Consider the following 18,615-nt stretch of genomic DNA (forward strand, 5'->3'; position numbering starts at 1 on the left):
CATATATACATATATACATATATACATATATGTATATGTAGTGTCCAATATACAATGAAACTGATAAATTAAAAAAAAATAAAATATCAAGTGATTAACTATTATAAAAATCCAGAAAGAAACATCTCCCACTCATTTTCTTTCTTTTCCTTCTCTCTTTAAGACTTTCAAGGCCGACCTTTTCTCTATTCTTTTATCCTCTTCACCAGTTGCTTCCCAATTTAAAGCAAGAAGCAAAATCAAACAAGCAAACTAGCAAATAAGCAAATAAGCAAATAAATAAAAACTTATACAGATTATTCTTGCCCTGCATTCCGAAATGAAAAAGCTTACTTCTTTGCTTGGTTTTCGTTAGAAACCCAATCTTCATATGAACCTTTGTAGTTGCCTCTCTTTTCATATCCAAAAGTATTGGCCAACTCTTCAGCCGCAGTAGACCTCACGCCACCAAGACAGTAGAAAACCAACTCTTTCTCCTTATCTGGCTTGTCAAACCCAAATGTATCTTGGAACTCTTCTTGGTTTAAACTCAAGGCACCAGGACTACTCTTGAATGGCAAATTGATTGCTCCAGGTATATGTCCCTCTTGAAATTCGACTGGTTCTCTTACATCAACCAAGATTGAGTCTGGGTGTTTCTCAGGATTGGAGACTATGGCCTTCACCTTGGCATAGTCATATGGCGTTGCCTCTTTTGACTCTGATAATTTGGAGATGGATCTGATCGAGGTATAATTAGCTAATCTATTGACTTTGTTTAATGTGGCAATGACAGATGGTTTGAATAAGGCTGGTTGGGCAAAATAACGAACAGTCTGAGCAACAGTGACTGGTGCCGTCCTGTTTAACAACACTCCTCTTTGCACAAGAGGTGATGCCTTTTGAATCAATTGCCTATACATGATGATTGATTGAATTTATTATATTGTATGGATTTAAGATTATTATTATTGTTCTCTCTTTTCTTGATGTCAGTTTTTCCTAATTATTCTTTTACTTCTATGTCTTTGCTTTTATAAATTACAAATGAACCAGAAAAAAAAAACACAAAGAAGGAAAATTAGTTATGAGGGTCGCTTTCAATTGAGTGTGTTTCGTTTGAAATTGTACTAATCTTTGATGAAATCTGTTGATTTTTGAATTGCAATCTCAAAGCCAACGTGTGTGTGTGTGTCTGTATATTTGTGTGAGACTATAGAAGATTATGATTTTGAATTTTTTCTTTTTCTTCTTCTTCTTCTTCTTCCAAAACTCGGATTGTCTCACAAATTTCGCTCGCTCCGTTTTATTGTTCTTCATTCAACCAATTTTTGTTTTTCTCCATTCTCTCTTCCTTGGATTGTATAGTTGCTAAATGTTTATTTTAGATAACAAGCAAAAGAAAGGAGAAACAAATAACCAAATATAAAATACAACTTCTGCTGAAACAAAGAGGTCTTTTTTTTTTTCATTTGTCCTGGATGCTAAACCAGATCATACGCCATTATCAAGAATTTCAAATATCTATTATATGTGTTGAACTATACAGTAAAAACCAAAATACGTAGAACATATATATATATACATATATATATATATGTATATACAGCTCTTGTATCGGTTGAATGAATCAATGGATTTATAAATGAATTTATCATAACTTCGTTAAAACTGGGTTGAATAAGTTTTAATGTAATGTGCTTTAACTTCAATCAACACTTGCACCTTTCTTTATCTTTATCTTTGTTTTTATTTTTATTTTTTATTTTTATTTTATTTTTATTTTGTTTGACTTTCTTTCCTTCTTTTACATCTAGAAAAGACCATCAATTTCACCATCCTCATTGACTTCCACATTCATGAAACCACAATGAGTTGGTAAACCTGGAATGGTTTGAATCTCAGCAGCCAAAGCGTACAAGTATCCAGCACCAATCGAGGCTCTAACATCCCTGATTGGGAATTTGAATCCTGTAGGAACACCTTTCAACGCAGCATCATGGGACAATGAGTATTGTGTCTTTGCAATACAGATTGGCAATTTACCAAAACCTTGCTTGGTGTACAAGTCAATCTTCTTTTGAGCTTCTGGTAAGAATTCAACCTCACCGGCACCATACATCTCTTTAGCAATGGTGGCAATCTTGTCCTCAACAGAAGGTTCGAGACCATAAAGGAAATTAAAGTTCTTATCTGTTCTGTTAGCAGCCTCAATAACACCATTGGCCAAGTCAACAGCACCCTTACCACCTTCTTCCCAGTGGTTTGAAACGATGGCATCAGCAGCTCCAGCTTTCAATGCCTCCTCTTTAATAACTTGATGCTCCTTATCAGTGTCAGAAGACATCTTGTTGATGGCCACAACAACTGGCAAGCCATACGATTTGGCATTGGCAATGTGCTTGGCCAAGTTAGAACAACCACTTCTCAACAATTCCACATTTTCCTGTGTATATTCTGGAGCCAATGGAGCACCTGCCTTGACTTCGGGACCACCACCGTGAACTTTCAATGCACGCACAGTAGCCACAATAACAATAACATCGGGTACCAATCCACTTGATCTACATTTGATGTTGATAAATCTTTCACCACCCATTGTAAAGTCGAATCCAGCTTCGGTAACAACATAACCTTCTTGCTCTTTTCTTTCTTCAGGAGTCAAGTCAGCAGAAGTACCAGCTAATTTCAAAGCCATTTTGTCTGCCAATATCGAAGAGGCACCAATGGAGATGTTTGCAAAAGGACCAGCATGAACAAATACTGGAGTTCCTTCCAATGTTTGCATAATGTTTGGCTTGATGGCATCCTTCAACAATGCAGTCAATGCACCGGCACATCCGATATCTTCACAAGTAACTGGAACACCAGCTTTTGATGATCCAATAACCATCTTACCCAATCTCTCTCTCATATCTTCCAATGAGTTGGCCAATGCCAAGATAGCCATACATTCTGAAGCAACAGTAATATCGAAACCTGTAGCTCTAGTAAATCCCTTTTCGGTTGGTGCTTGACCCACAGTGATACCTCTCAAGAATCTATCATTACAATCAACAACTCTTCTCCAAGTAATTGATTCTGGGTCGATATCCAATCTTGCAAACGCAGTAATCTCTTCTGGTGTCAATTCATTAGGATCAGTCTTGTTGATTCCCAATTTTTCCAATCTCTTGAGCATTGATCTGGTAAATGCCCTCTTACCCTTCTTTTCAGGTACCAATCTCTTGTACAATGGACCATCTTTTTGTGTAGACTCATGGAACATTCTTGTGTCGATAGCAGCAGCTAACAAATTGTTGGCCATTGTAATGGCGTGGATATCACCAGTGACATGCATGTTGAACTCATCCATAGGAATGACTTGTGAGTAACCACCACCAGCAGCACCACCTTTGATACCAAATGTTGGACCCATTGATGGTTGTCTAACATTGGCAAAAACGTTTTTGTTCAAGTGGGCACCAAGAGCTTGTGCCAAACCAACAGTTGTAGTTGATTTACCTTCACCCAAAGGTGTAGGTGTGATACCAGTAACCAAGACGTATTTACCGTTATTCTTGTTGTTCAAACGTTTCAAAATATCCAATGAGACTTTTGCTTTGTAAAAGCCAAATGGCTCCAACTCAGAGTCCAAGATGCCGGCTTCTTCGGCAACTTGGGTTATACGCTTTGGTTGTTGTGCACGAGAGATTTCAAAGTCTGAAGGAACAGGTTTTTGCAAGTTCAATTTTAAAGGGTTGGTGAATTTTGGTGTTTCATTGTTGGCCTTGTAGTGGTTTTTTGCAGCAATAATGACATTTTCCAAAAGACATGCTACAGTCATTGGACCCACGCCACCTGGCACTGGAGTGATTAATTCGGCTTTTTCCTTTGCCGATTCAAACTCTACGTCACCCACCATTCTTTGGCCAGATTTCTTTGTTGAGTCAGGGATAAAGTTTGTACCAACATCAATAACCACTGCACCTGGTTTCAACCAATCGCCCTTGACGAATTCTGGTCGGCCAATCGCTGCGACAACAATGTCGGCTTCAGCGAGGTACTTTTTGACTTGGTCAATTGAAGTTCTAGAGTGGCAAATAGTGACATTGGCATTAGCCTTGGTTAACAAGTTGGCAATTGGCTTTCCAACAATATCGGATCTTCCCAAAACAACGGCATTTTTACCCTCAACATCAACACCCGAAACTTTCAACATGTGCATGATTCCCTTTGGTGTACATGGCAAGAATGTTGGTTCACCACCCTTTTTAGCCAATTCGCCAACATTGAATGGTCCAAATCCATCAACGTCTTTGTCAGCCAACACAGCATTGGTGACCTTTGTTTCGTCAATGTGGCTGGGCAATGGCAATTGGACCAAGATACCGTCAACATCCAAAGAGCTGTTCAATTTGGCTACTTGACTCAACAACTCAAACTCAGTGGTTTCTTCTGGTAAGTTGATGATATTGCATTCGATGCTGGCTTCCTCGGCTGCCTTCAACTTCATTTTGACGTAGGTCGAGGAGTCTTGTCTTGCACCAACTTGAATAATGGTCAAATGTGGTTTGAAATCGGCATGTTTGAGCTGAAGTTGAGCGATTTCATCGTGGATCTTGTGACGAAGCTCCAAAGCTATGTTCTTACCATCAATAATCTGTGCAACCATTTCTTCTCTCTTTTTTTTTTTTAAGTATGTATATAGATATATTTTTTCGAATATTTCTTTTCAATTTTGCCAAAGAAGAACCACAACAATAATATCAATAATAATAATAATAATAATGAAAAATTAAAAACAAAAATTTAAACTAAATTCAAAACTAGAATGAAACAATTGTTTTTTTTTTCTTTCTAAGAAAGCAAATGGTTTAACCTATTTGGTTTAGTTGTAGTTTTTTCAAAAGGGTGGAAAAAAATCAAAGAAGTTTTGGCTTAAAGAATATGGGAAAAGGGATAGAGAAAAGAGGAAAAGAGGAAAAGAAGAAAAGTAAAAAAAAAAGAGTTGAAGAATTTAATGAAAAAAATAAGTAATGAAAATGAAAATTTTTTGAAATCCATTAATCAGTTGATTGCAGCTACGACGTAATAAGTAAAATTTACTGTACGGGCGGGATTGGAGGTAGGAGGTAGAAGGAGGTGGACTACAAATAATTGTGTTAAACGTGGGGAGGGATAAGAAGAGAAAGGACGCAATGCAGAAAAGGAGGGCCGTGCGACGTATGAATCATAACGCCTAAACCGGTTGTTTATTGGAAATAGTTTCGAGAGAACGAAAAGAATAGGCGTAGGCGTAGGTGTAAGTGTAAGTGTAGGTGTGCCAATTTGCATACTTGGACAATAGAGATAAATTGCACAAGCCATTTTTCAACTCTTTCAACCTTTTTTTTTTTTTTTTTTTTCAGTTTTGTTTATTGTTTGATTTTTGACTCCTGCGACTATTAACAAGATGAGTTGAGTTCTCTTTTAATATTTATTTCTTTCTAGTAATTTAATGGTTTCATAAGATCGAGTGAGTAACTACTAGACACGGGTACTGATTATTTGGTCTTTGTACATATATATATATATCTTGTTATTGCATTTTTCTTCAATTTTTTTGGCTCTATCTAATTTGTTGTATTTGTTTCTCTTTATCAAAATTATGGATAAGAGAAGCTTTGTTTAATTGAATAATCACAAAACAGTGAGACAGAGAGACAAATTGGAACAAAGAAGTCAAACTAAAAAATAGGAGACGCGATGAATGGATCGTTTTATCTTTTTTTTTTTTTATCTTTACTTTTTTTTTTGTTTTTGGAAGGAGGGAAGAGGGGAAAATAGTAGCAGAATGCTTTCCATAACGAGATTATGAGATTAGATTAGATCAAGAGAGTTGCACCTTGCAAGACAAATTACAAAGTTGAAGGAAGCAAAAACGTACACACACACACATAGACTCTCTCTCTCTCTCTCTCTCTCTCTCTCTCTCTCTCTAACATTGATGGCAGAGGGATCAAAAGATGGAATAGAAAACATTTAGCAAATTATGCGACTAACTCTTATTATTTACATTTTTGCAACTTCGTCTATCAATACGTTATTGATCTTGAATTTGGAATTGATGTTATGAACAACATCACCAGGTCCTAAATTGACAACTCCTTCTAATCCGGCATCACATATACGAGCCATTGATTTCCACCATTGGACTGGGTTGTAATTTGCCTTCAAAGTTCTCTTTAATGTATCTGAAGCCACTGTAGTTACATCTCCATCCAAGTTCAGTACAATGGGTACTTTCTGCTCCTGCACTTTGCCTTCTACAAATGACTCCAACTCAGGCACGATTGCTTCCAAAATGCTATTGTGAAATGGTATGGAGACTGGTAGTTTTATAGCTTTTAAAATTGCTCTCTTCCTTTGTAAACTTTCGAGCTTAGTAAACTCTTCAATTCTACACATTTGTCCTGAAAGCACAATTTGCGACTGTGAATTTATATTGCCCAAGATTCCTTGCTCCTTGGCCAAATCTATCACATCATTAACAAAGTTGGGACGAACCAAGAGGGCTATCATACCATACTCTGCCTTATCGTTCTGATTTTGAACCAATGTTTCCATTAATTGCCCTCGTAGTCGTACCAATTGTACAGCAGTGGTCAAGTCTAATACTCCGGCTAATGTCAATGCAGTATACTCACCCAACGAATGTCCCAAAATATACTTTGCATTTTCGGCCAAACCAATTGCATGAACATGTTCAAATAACTTCAGAATAATGTATGTCGAAGCAAGAATAGCTGGTTGAGCATCCAGTGTTGTTTGCATCGTAAAATCAGCAACAACTTTATTACTCGCATTGTTGATAAATAAGTGTTGGGAAAAGTTTTGGCCCAATGCTTCGTCAACTTCATCTAGGTAGTCTTTCATCAATGGCAAATACTTCTTGTTAGGTTCAAGAAGACCTAGTCGTACAATCCCTTGTCCAGGACATGTTATGACGTATTTGTGATTCTGGAGTATCCGTTTGATCATGATCTTGACGAAAGAAAAATAAAAATTAGTAAAGAAATAAAAAACAAGATCAATTACAGTTTAGAAGTTAAGGTTGGCGCAAGTACTGTGAAGTCAGGTATAACTCCAATTGAGTTTGAGTTGCAACAGATTAAAAAGTGAAAGAAATGAAGAAAAAAGAGAGTATACACTATTGGTTTAAATCGGTAGCGCCCTGCCACCACCATATTTAACACAATTGTATATAGTGCTTGGTGATGAAAAGTAAATACAAACATGGATCACATATTAATGAACTGTACTCATTAATAGGAACATAAATATACTTTGCTAAATGTTATAAAAGAAATACATCAAATTTTAAAATCCCAATCTGATACCGATTAGATAAAATATGTATTAGCACCCGTTTACCAATCTATGAAAGGAACGACGCGTGTAAAATAAATTGGAAAAAATTGGAACTTAAGGGAACGGAAAGAGAAATCAAAAGGCGGAGAAGAAAAGTCTATACTATATATATTTACATAGATGTAAATTTTCGTGCCATGAACGACCATAAATTTCCTCGTCTTTATTTATCTGGCGCGCACACATACAGACACACACAGACAGAGAGAGTGAGAGAGAGAGAGTCACGAAACCACAACAAACAATGTGATACGATTCCATTCGGCAAAAGATTCTCGAGCCACGCGCCCCAAATGGATACGATACAAAAGTCAAAAGACGAAAGAAATATATATAAAAAAAATTAACGGTTAACAAACAACAAACAGAAAACAACTAACAAAATGTAAACATGTAAGTCATTAAAATAAAGAGCTGGAAACAGAAATGGAAAACAATAGACGAAAAAGAATGGTCGAGCACTTGCACTATTTGTATTTTGTATACTCTTTTTTTTTTTACTATTTTTGCTTCTTCTTTGTTTTACCGAAAAAGCGCGCGCTAGGGTCGTGGTGTAGTTCTAGCCATGTAGAGAGAGAGTGGACGAAAGAAAAAAAGAGAGAGTTGGTGTATGGGAGGAAGTTAACGCGGGCAGCCAGACGAACGGTCGGAGCAAAAAAAACAAGAAAACAAAAATCTTTAAAAGGGAGCGAGAATTCCCTCATCAGTCTCAACACCTTTTCACCCCCCCTCCTTCTCCTCTCCTCCTCTCCTCCCCCCTCTTAAATTTCTCACCACTTGGTACCAAAAAAAAAACAAATACCTCGACCAAACTGCACAACACACCACTGCAGAGCCCACCACCAGCACTACCAGCAGCACAATCTTACACGTCTTGACTGATTTTTTTTTCCTTACACAAACCAAAACCAAAACAAAACAAACCAAAATTAAATAAAGGATACACGATAAATTACAATGTCATCAGAATTGAAAATCACCAAAGATACTTTGGTTGCGTCGCTCTTTGAGTTGTCCAAGGCTGCTCTGGAAGCTGCCAATGCCGCAATTGACTTTTACAAAGTAGCAACCGGCGGCGAAGAAGATGTCACAGCCGAGCAATTGCACGAAATACAAGAAGCCATGAAAGTTGCTGCTCAAGCAACTGCTGGTGTCAAGCGTGAGTTGGAAGAACCCAACGGAGAAACTTCCAAGAAGAAGAAGAAGGCTGAAAAAGATCCCAACGCACCCAAGAAACCATTGACCATGTACTTTGCCTACAGCTTTGACATTCGTAAGAGAGTTGCCGAGGAAAGGAAAAAGAAAAACTTGCCAAATATGAATGCAATTGATATGAACCAAACTATCAAGGACCATTGGGAAAGCATCTCACCAGAGGAAAAAGCCAAATGGAAGAACAAGTATGATGAGGAAATGAAAAAGTACATTGTCGAAAAGGCAAAATACGATCAAAGCTTGAAAGATGGTACTCCATACGTACCTCCTCATCAAAGGACTGCATCCGGCACTGACAATTTGGATAGCCCCAAAATTGAGGAAACCACCGTTGAGGAAGTAAATGAGCAATCTGCCGCTCCATCTGCATCTCAAGACGAAAAGGACAAAAAGAGAAAGAAGAAGGAAAAGTCTGATAAGAAGGAAAAAAAGAAAAAGTCTTCAAACTAATGGGGAAAGTGAACCCTTTACAATATTTCGGTTTGAATTATCTGCCTTTTGTTTTCCCATCTATGTCCCAACCATTTCCCAACCATGTTCGAACCATTTTCGAACCATTCTTTTTTTTTACAATTTATTTTCCTCCTTTCCTTTATTATTACAACAACAAAAATCACTTGTTTTTTTTTCTACTACAACTTTCTTCCCATTATTTTCCTTTCCTTTCTTTTCTTCTCTTGTTTTATTCTAGTTCAATTCAGTTTATACTATCTGTATTACTTTGAGTAAATATATAAACTATAACCATCACTAACTCTAGCTTAACAAAACTTACTTTCCTTTCTTTTTCTGTTTGTCTATATGTGCACGAAGCACCTTTTGTCTATCACGTAGTGACAATTTTTGCTTTCCTTGCACTGCCTTTTTGTGAATCATCATGACGAAATTCTTCTTTCTCGCCTTCTCCTTGTTTGTAGTGGAATGTGGTGCATCACGTTTACCCTTTCTAGAACCAAACTTCTCACGATCTTCCTTACCTTCCTTAGCTTGCGCAATTCTCTCTTCTCTCAATTGCTTATACTTGACTTTTCCAACCAACGAAGTAGAGTCCACTGCATCCTCGTTGGAAATACCCATCAATTTTGATACACCTGCCTCGGTCCGCAACTCTTCCAACTTGGCAAAATCAGCAGGAGTCAAGATCCTATTGGAAAGCAATTCGTTCATGGCATCTTGAGCAGATTTTGCAGCCTGAACTGGTTCTTGAAGTTTTTGCTTCTTTCTTGGCCTTTCGTTGTCGTCACTATCCTCTCCCTTCTCCTCCTCCTCCTCCTCATCAGAAGACAACTCCAACTCTGAATCCTCATCCTTTCCATCCGCTTCTTTTTCATCCTCACTGTCTGAGATTTCAATTTCTTTATCCGATTCAACAGTTACCCAGTCACCTTCTACATCGCTTCCATCACCTCCATCCTCATCGTCAACTTCCCAGTTGGCATCATCGTTTTCATCTTCGTCTCCATTGATCCCTTGCTCTTCCTTCCATTTTGCCAACAACTCCAATCCTGGAATTCCAGTAACACTTTGTTCAACACCATATTGAGGACCTCTAGGTTTACTCTTGTCTCCCTTTTGAAGTTCCATACTTGCAGTCTTTCCACGATCTTTTCTGAGCAACATCTCCGGAGCAATTTCTCTGTATAACGAGATCAATGACCTTGCAGCCATCATTACTGCTTTAGACTTGGATCCTTTATATTCAGTCAAATCCTGAAGCAATGGAGCATCAATGGCTAACGGAGCACGTGCCAAGATTTCACGTATAGTATTTATACCAGCGGAAGCAACTTCTGCAGCAACACCATCACTAACAAACTCATTGGCAATCTTTCTCACAACAATCTCAATGTTTTCTGGTGGCACCAAATCGTGCGAGGCTTGTGCAGCTGCAGCCATAATTTGAGTAACGTTTCTTTGTTTTGGTGTAAGGTATTTCAAGAAAAACGTGTAAATACCCAAAACAATCAATTTGTGGGTACCGATCAACCTCGAAATAAGATTCATAAACATGATTTTCTGATCAAGATCAAACTTGTTGCTATTCTTGGAGCTCAAATGGTTATCAAATAATTGTTCAGCAAAGCCTTGTGGGTCTCTTAGCAAATGGATAGCTGAGAAATTCAAATACGTTGCTGAATGCTTGGCACTCAGCTTCTTCTTCATTTGTTTCACCGCTTGTTCCAATTTTTTTCCTCTCCTTGATGATTTCTTATTCACTTCCATCTTGTGCTTCAACGCACTCATATCAAACCCATCTTCATCACTCGAATCATCTTCAAAATTCTCTTCTCTTTCCTTATCTGCACCCAAAAAGAACTTGGCACCAGCAATAGCAACTTTGGCATCTGGGTGCAAGGCAGCTTGAGTCATGATTTCAACTGTTCGTGAATCATCCCAAATACCCCTTCTCCATAACTCTCTAGTGACTTTTGTTGCCCATAAACCTTGAGTATCTTTTTGCTCCAATAAGTTAAACAACAATGCTTGGGTAGATTTATTTAATCGCTGGTTTTTTGTACCAGTATTAACAGATTTCAAAAGCGAAATTAATGTAGAGTAAATTTGACGCCTCATTTGCTTTACATGCAATCCAGCATGACTTGCACCTGTAGCATATGCGGTCAACAACGGAAAAATCGTTTGGATCAAACTTTCAGCCGTGATTATATCTTTATTTCTCAACATTGTCAAACATTGAATGATCTTTTCACGTAACTCTGGTGCAAGGTTTCGATGATTAGCAAGTAATATAGTTTTCAACTCTTCAGGAAAATTGGCAGTCTCTTTCAGATAACAGCTACATACTGCCGAAAGAAATCCAATAAGCTCAATAAACTCTGTTGTGGAGTTGGAGTCTGTTCCAGTGGGGTTTTCCAAATATAAATCTCGAAGCGATTCATAATGCGAATATTGTTGTAAAAATTCTTCATGGTAAGATTCTGGATCTTTTTTCACAACATTTTGTAACAAAATAATGTTTGTTGGGAGCACAGCAGCTCTCCTAAGTTTACCCATTCCTGATAGCTATATTCTAAAATAAGAATAACAATAAGATTAGCAATACCACTAAAAAAAAATAAAAAATAAAGGTGTTTTGTTAGTGTTGAAGGAGAAAGAGATTGTTGATAATCTCATCCATTTTCTTTGCGTTACTAAATTTTATTAAACTTTCATAAAGCGATGCCCTGCGATGCATGAAAAAGAGGTAGCGCTTTATCTTATCGTACCCGCAGATTGCATTCTACACTTCAATTTAATAAAGCATACTAATAAACATTCTTACAAATATTCTTACAAATGTATATTATACACACTCTCAGAAACGCATCTTATCATTTGTAAACTAATTCTAAAATTTGTCACCAAATAGGCCTTGCAAAGACTCGTAGTTGATTTTCTTTGAAACAGATGTCTTTGAGAGAAACATTTTGGTACTATCGGCAGCGCTTCTGGGCGTCCCATCTTCATCCAACACGATATCACCAATTTCCTTCTGCAATTCAGGCGGAATAGAATTTCTTGGCTTCTTTCGTCGAGGTCCGCCATTACTGGCAGATGTATTACCAGTTAACTCATCCGCTTCTTGCTTCAACCTCTTTCGTTCTTGTTCTATCATATAATCGTGATTCAAACTTGTCCATATCCTTTCTTTCATTGCCACTTCCTCGGGTGTCATTTGGCTCTCTTCAACAATTGCATCGTCATCATCGGAATTAAGCTCAACCTCAGACGAAACTAATTTGAGAACATCATCGGTGGTAGGAAGGTTCTTGACCAAATTTTTGGGCCAGTTAATATTCCAAATCTCATTGTCATCTGCATCTTTCAGGTCCTGTGATAATTCATGGGGCGTCTTGTACAACGAGCCCTCCATCTTGTTTCTCTTCAACTGTAATATTCTGTCAATCTGTTCATTGATCAACTTCTTATCTATAGTAATATCGCTCATTATTGTGTTCAAAATCACTTGTTTTTGTTGCTCTTCGGCACTCAACTGGTTCAAGTATTTTTTCCGTTCCTCCGCACTCATGCTCTCCAATTCATCAAATGTTTGCTGCTGTTTTTGTTGTAGTCGTCTAGCAATTTTTTGCTCATTTAACCTGTTCTTGTCAAAGGAAGGCGGGTTTGAACTTTCCACCTCAGTTTCATTTCTAAAGCTTTCAACAGATAATTGCGCTGCTTTAGTCTTTTTGAATTCATTTAATCTTCTTTGCAACGTTTCCTCTCCAACGTGTGAAATGGCAACGATTTCCGAGTGACTTCGACGGAAATTGTTCATTCTAGCTGCTAACAAGACACATGCACCAGCAATACCTGCTGGACGTCTACCTTCATGGATCCAATCGGCAGACATTCGATGCGCTAGCTTGACTGCATCCTTGGCAACTTTTGTAGTCTTGTCTCCGAAATCTAGCTTCTCGACAAAGTGCTGTATAAATAAAGAAGGGTCAGCTAGAGGCAAAGACGTGATGTGCAATGCTTTAACCATCTTGAGAAAAGTAGCACCTAGCGAGTACACAGAAATTTGCAACCGTGAACTAAAATCAATAAGCATATGGTGAGTTCTCTCTTTACGACAGGCGACATACAAACAAGTTGCCAAAACGTTATTTGATCTTCTTCCCTGGACAAAGTTCATAGTTAAAGCTAACTTGAACCACTCTCCCGCGGCATCGGCAATGAAATCAGCAATCTTTAACGCAGCTGCTAGTCTCCTTATCTTTCTTTTACCATTACTAATGGTCTGTTCTCTACTCTCCATCGCGTTTTGTCTCCCACCGGCAAATGTCGCTCTTGCTTGATCGGCTCCAACCATAGCACCCTGGACCATAGCGGAACCAGATGAGGACTCACCAAACTGCACCTCGGAAACAATCGGATTCTCTTCTAGAACAGTACCACATCGAGTACATGAAACGTCTCCAGCTGCCGTGTATCTGTTAACGTCAAACAGTGTGTGGCCACAGTTGACACATTTTCGCTGCTTTCTCACTTTACTCATGATAAATACAGTGGTTGGTGTTGTTTGCGTTTATTGGTGAGGTTCTCAGTCTATGCAATGTATGAATTTTTTTACAATGCTGGGATGCTGGGATGTTGGGATGCTGGGATGGTTTGATGTTGTTATGTAGCGTATCTAATCCTAATCTTTTAATGTGAGAAGAAGGGCAGCGAAGGGTGGGACAGCCTAGGGAAGGGAAGGGGGGAGTTCTAATATAATAGGAGTAAAAGGCCAAACAAATTAAATTAAAAAAAAAAAAAAACAAAAAATGAATAAAGAGGGAAAATAAAAATAAATAGAGAGAAAAAGAGAGAACTGGAACCGAGAACTAAGTGCACCTTAAACAGCGGCTGGATCTTAAGGATTATTCAAGAAAAGAGTAAATTAAAGCCCCAAAGAAAAAAACAAGAATTATAACATAAAATAAAATAAAATAAAACAAAAGATTCTGGAACTTTTTCTCTATATTGTGTAACAATTATAAGGTCAATAGCACAGTTAAACATGAGCCAACGTCTAGTACAGGACCAAGATCGAAATCAAGATCAGGACGACTCACTCATCGAAGCTTTTAGAGGACCAGATGGTGGACAATCTACAGGAATACTTGTTAAAGATAATGGAACTCAATTGAAGAATCTGAACCACAAAAAGAAATCACTACCACCATTCTCTCGTGTGGACTCTAATAATGCCACAGTTTTAGATAATTTCCCATACAACTTGGTGATGAAAGTAACCACATCGGAGCCTAGGGATGTTTTACAATCAGAAAGGACTTGTCTAACATTTATACGGTTCTCAACTGCATTGTTTTTCACAGCATTGGGGATAATTTTGGGGTTTAAATTGGACACGTCGGGAAAGACACCGAATAGCACACCGGATAATGGCAACCCCATCTTCAGTCACTCTAAATTCTCCAAGGCTGCCTCATTTATTCTATTGGTATTGGCATTGTTTGTGTTGATTTTAAGTGCCGTCAATTACTTTATAACAATTCATCGGTATGCAAAGAGGAAAATTGAAACGTATAATTTCAACAATCTAACAACTGTCATTTGTATGACGGTGATTGTACTTACTTTAGGTGTGATAAATATCGTGATGATTATTGAAGGATACATAGAAGATAGGTGAATGAGAGTTATTTACAAAGAAAGAAAAGAAAAGAAAAGAACAAATGAAAAATGGAGAGGAAAATAATGTATTTACTAGTATTGACCAATTGAGCAGACCAATTGAGTATGTTTGTTTATTTTTTTTTTTTTCTTTTACTTTAGTTACCCAAGTTGTTTAAATTCTCTTACCTTACTCAAGTCACTGAATCACTCGCATTTAACTTTTAACTTTTAACTTTCTTCACCTTTTTCTGTTGCCTCTTACCACTGGGCTCTTCAACTGCCCTTTTTTTCTTATTCACTTTTCTTCGTTCACCAAAGCTTTCCTTATCCATATCCAGCATCGCTTCCCTTTTCGCCGTTGTGGCTTTTTGTAACGAGTCATTAATCACTTTGTCGTCATCAACGCCTTCCAACAATTCCATCTTTTTATTAATTCTCTCTTCAATGCTTTCTATTCGCTCAATGTCCTTTTCACCAATAATACTTATAGCATCACCTTTTCTTCCCGCTCTTGCTGTTCTACCAACTCTGTGAATGAAATCGTCTGGGTCAGCTGGTATGTCAAAATTAACAACCAATTCAACTGTTGGAATATCCAAACCTCTCGAAGCAACATCCGTGGCAATCAATATTCGTGCCGCGCCGGCTTTGAATCTATGTAGCGAGTTTGTTCTTTCAGTTTGGGGCATTTCAGAATGTAACGATGCAACTTTGAACTCTAATTTACGCAACATTCGCCTCAAGACTTCGGCGGTCATTGTACGGTTTACAAACACCACTGCTGTAGATTCTTCATATTTAGGGAGTTTTAAAATTGATGTCAAGTAGGCTTCTTTGACATAGGAGGGGACAAAGACATACATTGTAGATAATGTCTTTGGAATTGCGATTTGATCGACTCCTGCATCGACTTGATGCAAAAAGACAGGTAATTTACCCTCTGCTCTTGGCTTGTCCTTTAATGCCTTAACAGCATCAGTCACTGTTGCTGTGAATAACAATGTCTGTCTTTTCTCACTTGGAGGCAAGATTGTAAAACATCTTTGCAAGTCACTGCCAAAACTATTGCTCAATAACCGATCAGCTTCATCCAAAACAAGATACTTAATTCTTCTCAAACCAGAAACAGTTTCTTCTCCACTATTCAAGATATGATCGGCAAGTCTTCCAGGGGTAGCAATTACGAAGTGGGGCTTTTTCTGCAACTCCAAAGTCTGCTTAACAAAATCCTCACCTCCAACAACAACACAAACCTTGATATTCATCAGTGCGCCCAATGCGGCAAATTGCTCGGCAATCTGTAATGCCAACTCTCTAGTGGGTGTCAAGATCAACCCAAAAATTCCAAATGGATCTTGTGACCATTGTGTAAGCATGGGTGCGGCAAATGCAATCGTCTTACCAGAACCTGTTTTGGCACCACCAATGCAATCTCGACCTTTAAGAATTTCAGGTATACATGCAGATTGAATCGAAGTAGGCGAGTGTATTTTCATTGCCTCAAGAGACTCACTGAGCCATTTGGCAACCCCGAGTTCCTTAAATGACTGTGGCATGATACGTGTGTTGAGTGTGCTGGAATAATGAATATAGATCTAGAAATGTTCATACATATATTTATATATTTATATATATATATATATATATGATAAAGGAATTCAAGAGTTTAATTGATAACGGGAGTACAAGCTTAATAGTGATGAGCATCGCACAATATGTAGCAAAAAACGAAAAAGAGAAAAGAGAAAAATCAAAGATCAAGAAAACGAATATTTGCGGCGCGCAAAGTAAATAAGTAGCTATGTATATATATACATATTTCGTATCGATCTCCAGAATGTACTGAAATTCCGCTTTTCTTGAAAAAAAGTTGTTGGTACATCTACAGCTGGCAAAACTCCCTTTCCTTTGCTGTGCTAATCAATTTACTAATAGAGTATACCATAGATTTATACACTTGATCAAAAGAAGAAAAAGAAAAGAGTAGGCCAAGGAGAAATAACTAGCAAAGAACAAAAACAAAGGGAAATAAAATCAAAAAACAAAAAAACAAAAAAGAGAAACAAGGCTGCTGTTGATTATGAGTTTACGTCGTTGCCTTCATTATACCAGAAGATTGCAAAACTTGTCGCAAGATGCACTGATACCACCAACCAGTTATAAGTTTCATGATAAGTTTCCACAGTCCACGGCGAATCAAGTAGTGATTAAAAAGACTATTACCAATCTACAAGATTCTCTGCAGACAATGAAATTGACTCAACTTGAAGAAAATCCATTAGAGGAAAGTTTAGACACAAATTTGGAGAAAGCCTCAGTTGCTACTAAGCCGCAAATTCGAAATTTTATCAGTGTAGCAGATTACTTCTCAGGTAACCAGCACCATCTTCATCATGTATTTTATTCCAACTTGATCAATGAGCGATCTCGTCGTGCGCAAAAGATTGAGCACAAGAAGTTTATTGATTTAAAGATTATTAAATGTTCTACGGGAGCTGGTGGTAATGGATGTGTTGCCTTTTTCCGGGATAACTTGACTACCCTGGGTCCTGCCGATGGAGGAGATGGTGGTTCTGGTGGGAATGTTTATGTCAAAGTTGTTGATTCCGGACATAATTCCTTGCATTATATTCAGCGAGCATATGTTGCTAAAAATGGTACACCGGGCAAAGGATCACAATTGGATGGTAAGAATGGAGAAGATGTTGTTATAGAAGTTCCTGTGGGCACAGTTATTAGATGGATTCCTGATCCAATGGAGTTTAAAAAGCACGTGACTCGGAAAGAGGGAGATGAGTTGGAGGATGTTTATATGGAAATGGAATTGGCTCATGAGAATTATGGTGGCTATTTTGATGACTTTAACAGAGTGCAGTTGAGTAGAGATAGTTATAAGCCAGGGGATGGATGGATTGTTAAAGAGCACGATCGAGAATATTATGAGGCAAAAGATTATTTCCAGGAGCTTAATAAGAAAGTTTCGAAATATGAAAAAGAGATTGAACATGAGGAAAGGATGCAAGATCAATTCCCATTATTTGGTTTGGATTGTGATCAAGTTACACAGAAACCTATATTGCTTTTGAGGGGAGGACGTGGTGGGTTAGGAAATATGCATTTCATTACTCCCAACATTAGGAATCCCAGGTTTTGCAAGATTGGACGTGCTGGAATCACTGCGCATTTTTTGTTGGAATTGAAATTGATTGCGGATTTGGGGCTTGTTGGTTTACCCAATGCTGGGAAGCTGAGTCTTCTTCGAGCTATTTCAAGAGCAAAGCAGAGGGTTGGTGATTGGGAGTTTACTACGTTGCAGCCCACGATTGGTGTTATTCAGCATCGTATTGACTCTGAGCCATTTACGGTAGCAGATATTCCTGGTATAATTAAGGGTGCTTCAGAAAACAAGGGTATGGGTTTGGATTTCTTGCGTCATATTGAAAGGTCTGGAGGGTTGGTGTTTGTAGTGAGTTTGGAACTGGCGGACCCTACCCAAGATTTGAAAACGTTGATTGATGAGGTTGGACCTTTGAGGATGAAGGAGAAAAAAGTTTTGGTTGTTGCCACCAAGGCCGACTTGAGTGAGAATGGCGAGAGTTTTAGTGTTTTGAGACTGTATTTGAATGAAAATCGTCCTGAATGGAAGATTGTGCCTGTTTGTGCGCCAAACGGAGAGAATATTGAAAGGTGTTTGGATTTGATGAGTGAAGTCGCCAAGAAAGAAACAAAGTGATTCCAAAGGGCAAGGGGAACAAAGAAAAGGAAAGCAAAAAAACAAAAAAAAAAAAAATTAGAGGAAAAAGTAATAGGAAAGATAGGTGTAGGTTGATGGATGAAATGTGGTTACAATAAAGATACAATGAAGATACAGTAAAGACATGGTATAGATGCAATGAAAGGTAT

The 18,615-nt window shown here is 37.9% G+C and overlaps 9 protein-coding genes across 9 annotated transcripts; 3 read left to right on the top strand and 6 right to left on the bottom strand. All coding sequences in view use genetic code 12, as the record gives it.

Moving 5' to 3' along the window:
• Positions 1–329: 329 nt before the first annotated feature.
• PVL30_002725 (uncharacterized protein) lies at positions 330–902 on the bottom strand (the record flags this gene model as incomplete). Its single annotated transcript, XM_001525251.1, has 1 exon — positions 330–902. The coding sequence occupies one exon, from the start codon at positions 900–902 to the stop codon at positions 330–332; it is 573 nt and encodes a 190-aa protein (XP_001525301.1).
• An 890-nt stretch (positions 903–1,792) lies between these two features.
• Positions 1,793–4,633, bottom strand: ADE3 (tetrahydrofolate synthase; the record flags this gene model as incomplete). Its single annotated transcript, XM_001525252.2, has 1 exon — positions 1,793–4,633. One exon carries the CDS (start codon positions 4,631–4,633, stop codon positions 1,793–1,795), a length of 2,841 nt encoding a protein of 946 aa, XP_001525302.1.
• Positions 4,634–6,012: 1,379 nt separating this feature from the next.
• PVL30_002727 (uncharacterized protein) lies at positions 6,013–6,981 on the bottom strand (the record flags this gene model as incomplete). Its single annotated transcript, XM_001525253.2, has 1 exon — positions 6,013–6,981. The coding sequence occupies one exon, from the start codon at positions 6,979–6,981 to the stop codon at positions 6,013–6,015; it is 969 nt and encodes a 322-aa protein (XP_001525303.2).
• Positions 6,982–8,328: 1,347 nt separating this feature from the next.
• HMO1 (high mobility group protein) lies at positions 8,329–9,036 on the top strand (the record flags this gene model as incomplete). Its single annotated transcript, XM_001525254.1, has 1 exon — positions 8,329–9,036. The coding sequence occupies one exon, from the start codon at positions 8,329–8,331 to the stop codon at positions 9,034–9,036; it is 708 nt and encodes a 235-aa protein (XP_001525304.2).
• Positions 9,037–9,357: 321 nt separating this feature from the next.
• Positions 9,358–11,601, bottom strand: SDA1 (Severe Depolymerization of Actin; the record flags this gene model as incomplete). The annotated part of the gene is made up of 1 exon (XM_001525255.2): positions 9,358–11,601. One exon carries the CDS (start codon positions 11,599–11,601, stop codon positions 9,358–9,360), a length of 2,244 nt encoding a protein of 747 aa, XP_001525305.2.
• Positions 11,602–11,935: 334 nt separating this feature from the next.
• On the bottom strand, positions 11,936–13,588 carry BRF1 (transcription factor TFIIIB subunit brf1; the record flags this gene model as incomplete). The annotated part of the gene is made up of 1 exon (XM_001525256.2): positions 11,936–13,588. The coding sequence occupies one exon, from the start codon at positions 13,586–13,588 to the stop codon at positions 11,936–11,938; it is 1,653 nt and encodes a 550-aa protein (XP_001525306.2).
• A 504-nt stretch (positions 13,589–14,092) lies between these two features.
• PVL30_002731 (uncharacterized protein) lies at positions 14,093–14,728 on the top strand (the record flags this gene model as incomplete). The annotated part of the gene is made up of 1 exon (XM_001525257.2): positions 14,093–14,728. One exon carries the CDS (start codon positions 14,093–14,095, stop codon positions 14,726–14,728), a length of 636 nt encoding a protein of 211 aa, XP_001525307.2.
• A 205-nt stretch (positions 14,729–14,933) lies between these two features.
• DBP8 (Putative RNA helicase) lies at positions 14,934–16,268 on the bottom strand (the record flags this gene model as incomplete). Its single annotated transcript, XM_001525258.2, has 1 exon — positions 14,934–16,268. The coding sequence occupies one exon, from the start codon at positions 16,266–16,268 to the stop codon at positions 14,934–14,936; it is 1,335 nt and encodes a 444-aa protein (XP_001525308.2).
• A 524-nt stretch (positions 16,269–16,792) lies between these two features.
• Positions 16,793–18,445, top strand: MTG2 (GTPase of the mitochondrial inner membrane that associates with the large ribosomal subunit; the record flags this gene model as incomplete). Its single annotated transcript, XM_001525259.2, has 1 exon — positions 16,793–18,445. The coding sequence occupies one exon, from the start codon at positions 16,793–16,795 to the stop codon at positions 18,443–18,445; it is 1,653 nt and encodes a 550-aa protein (XP_001525309.2).
• Between the last annotated feature and the right edge of the window lie 170 nt (positions 18,446–18,615).

This window comes from Lodderomyces elongisporus, chromosome 3, assembly GCF_030384665.1.
Source record: "Lodderomyces elongisporus chromosome 3, complete sequence".
Classification (NCBI taxonomy): Eukaryota; Fungi; Ascomycota; class Pichiomycetes; order Serinales; family Debaryomycetaceae; genus Lodderomyces; species Lodderomyces elongisporus.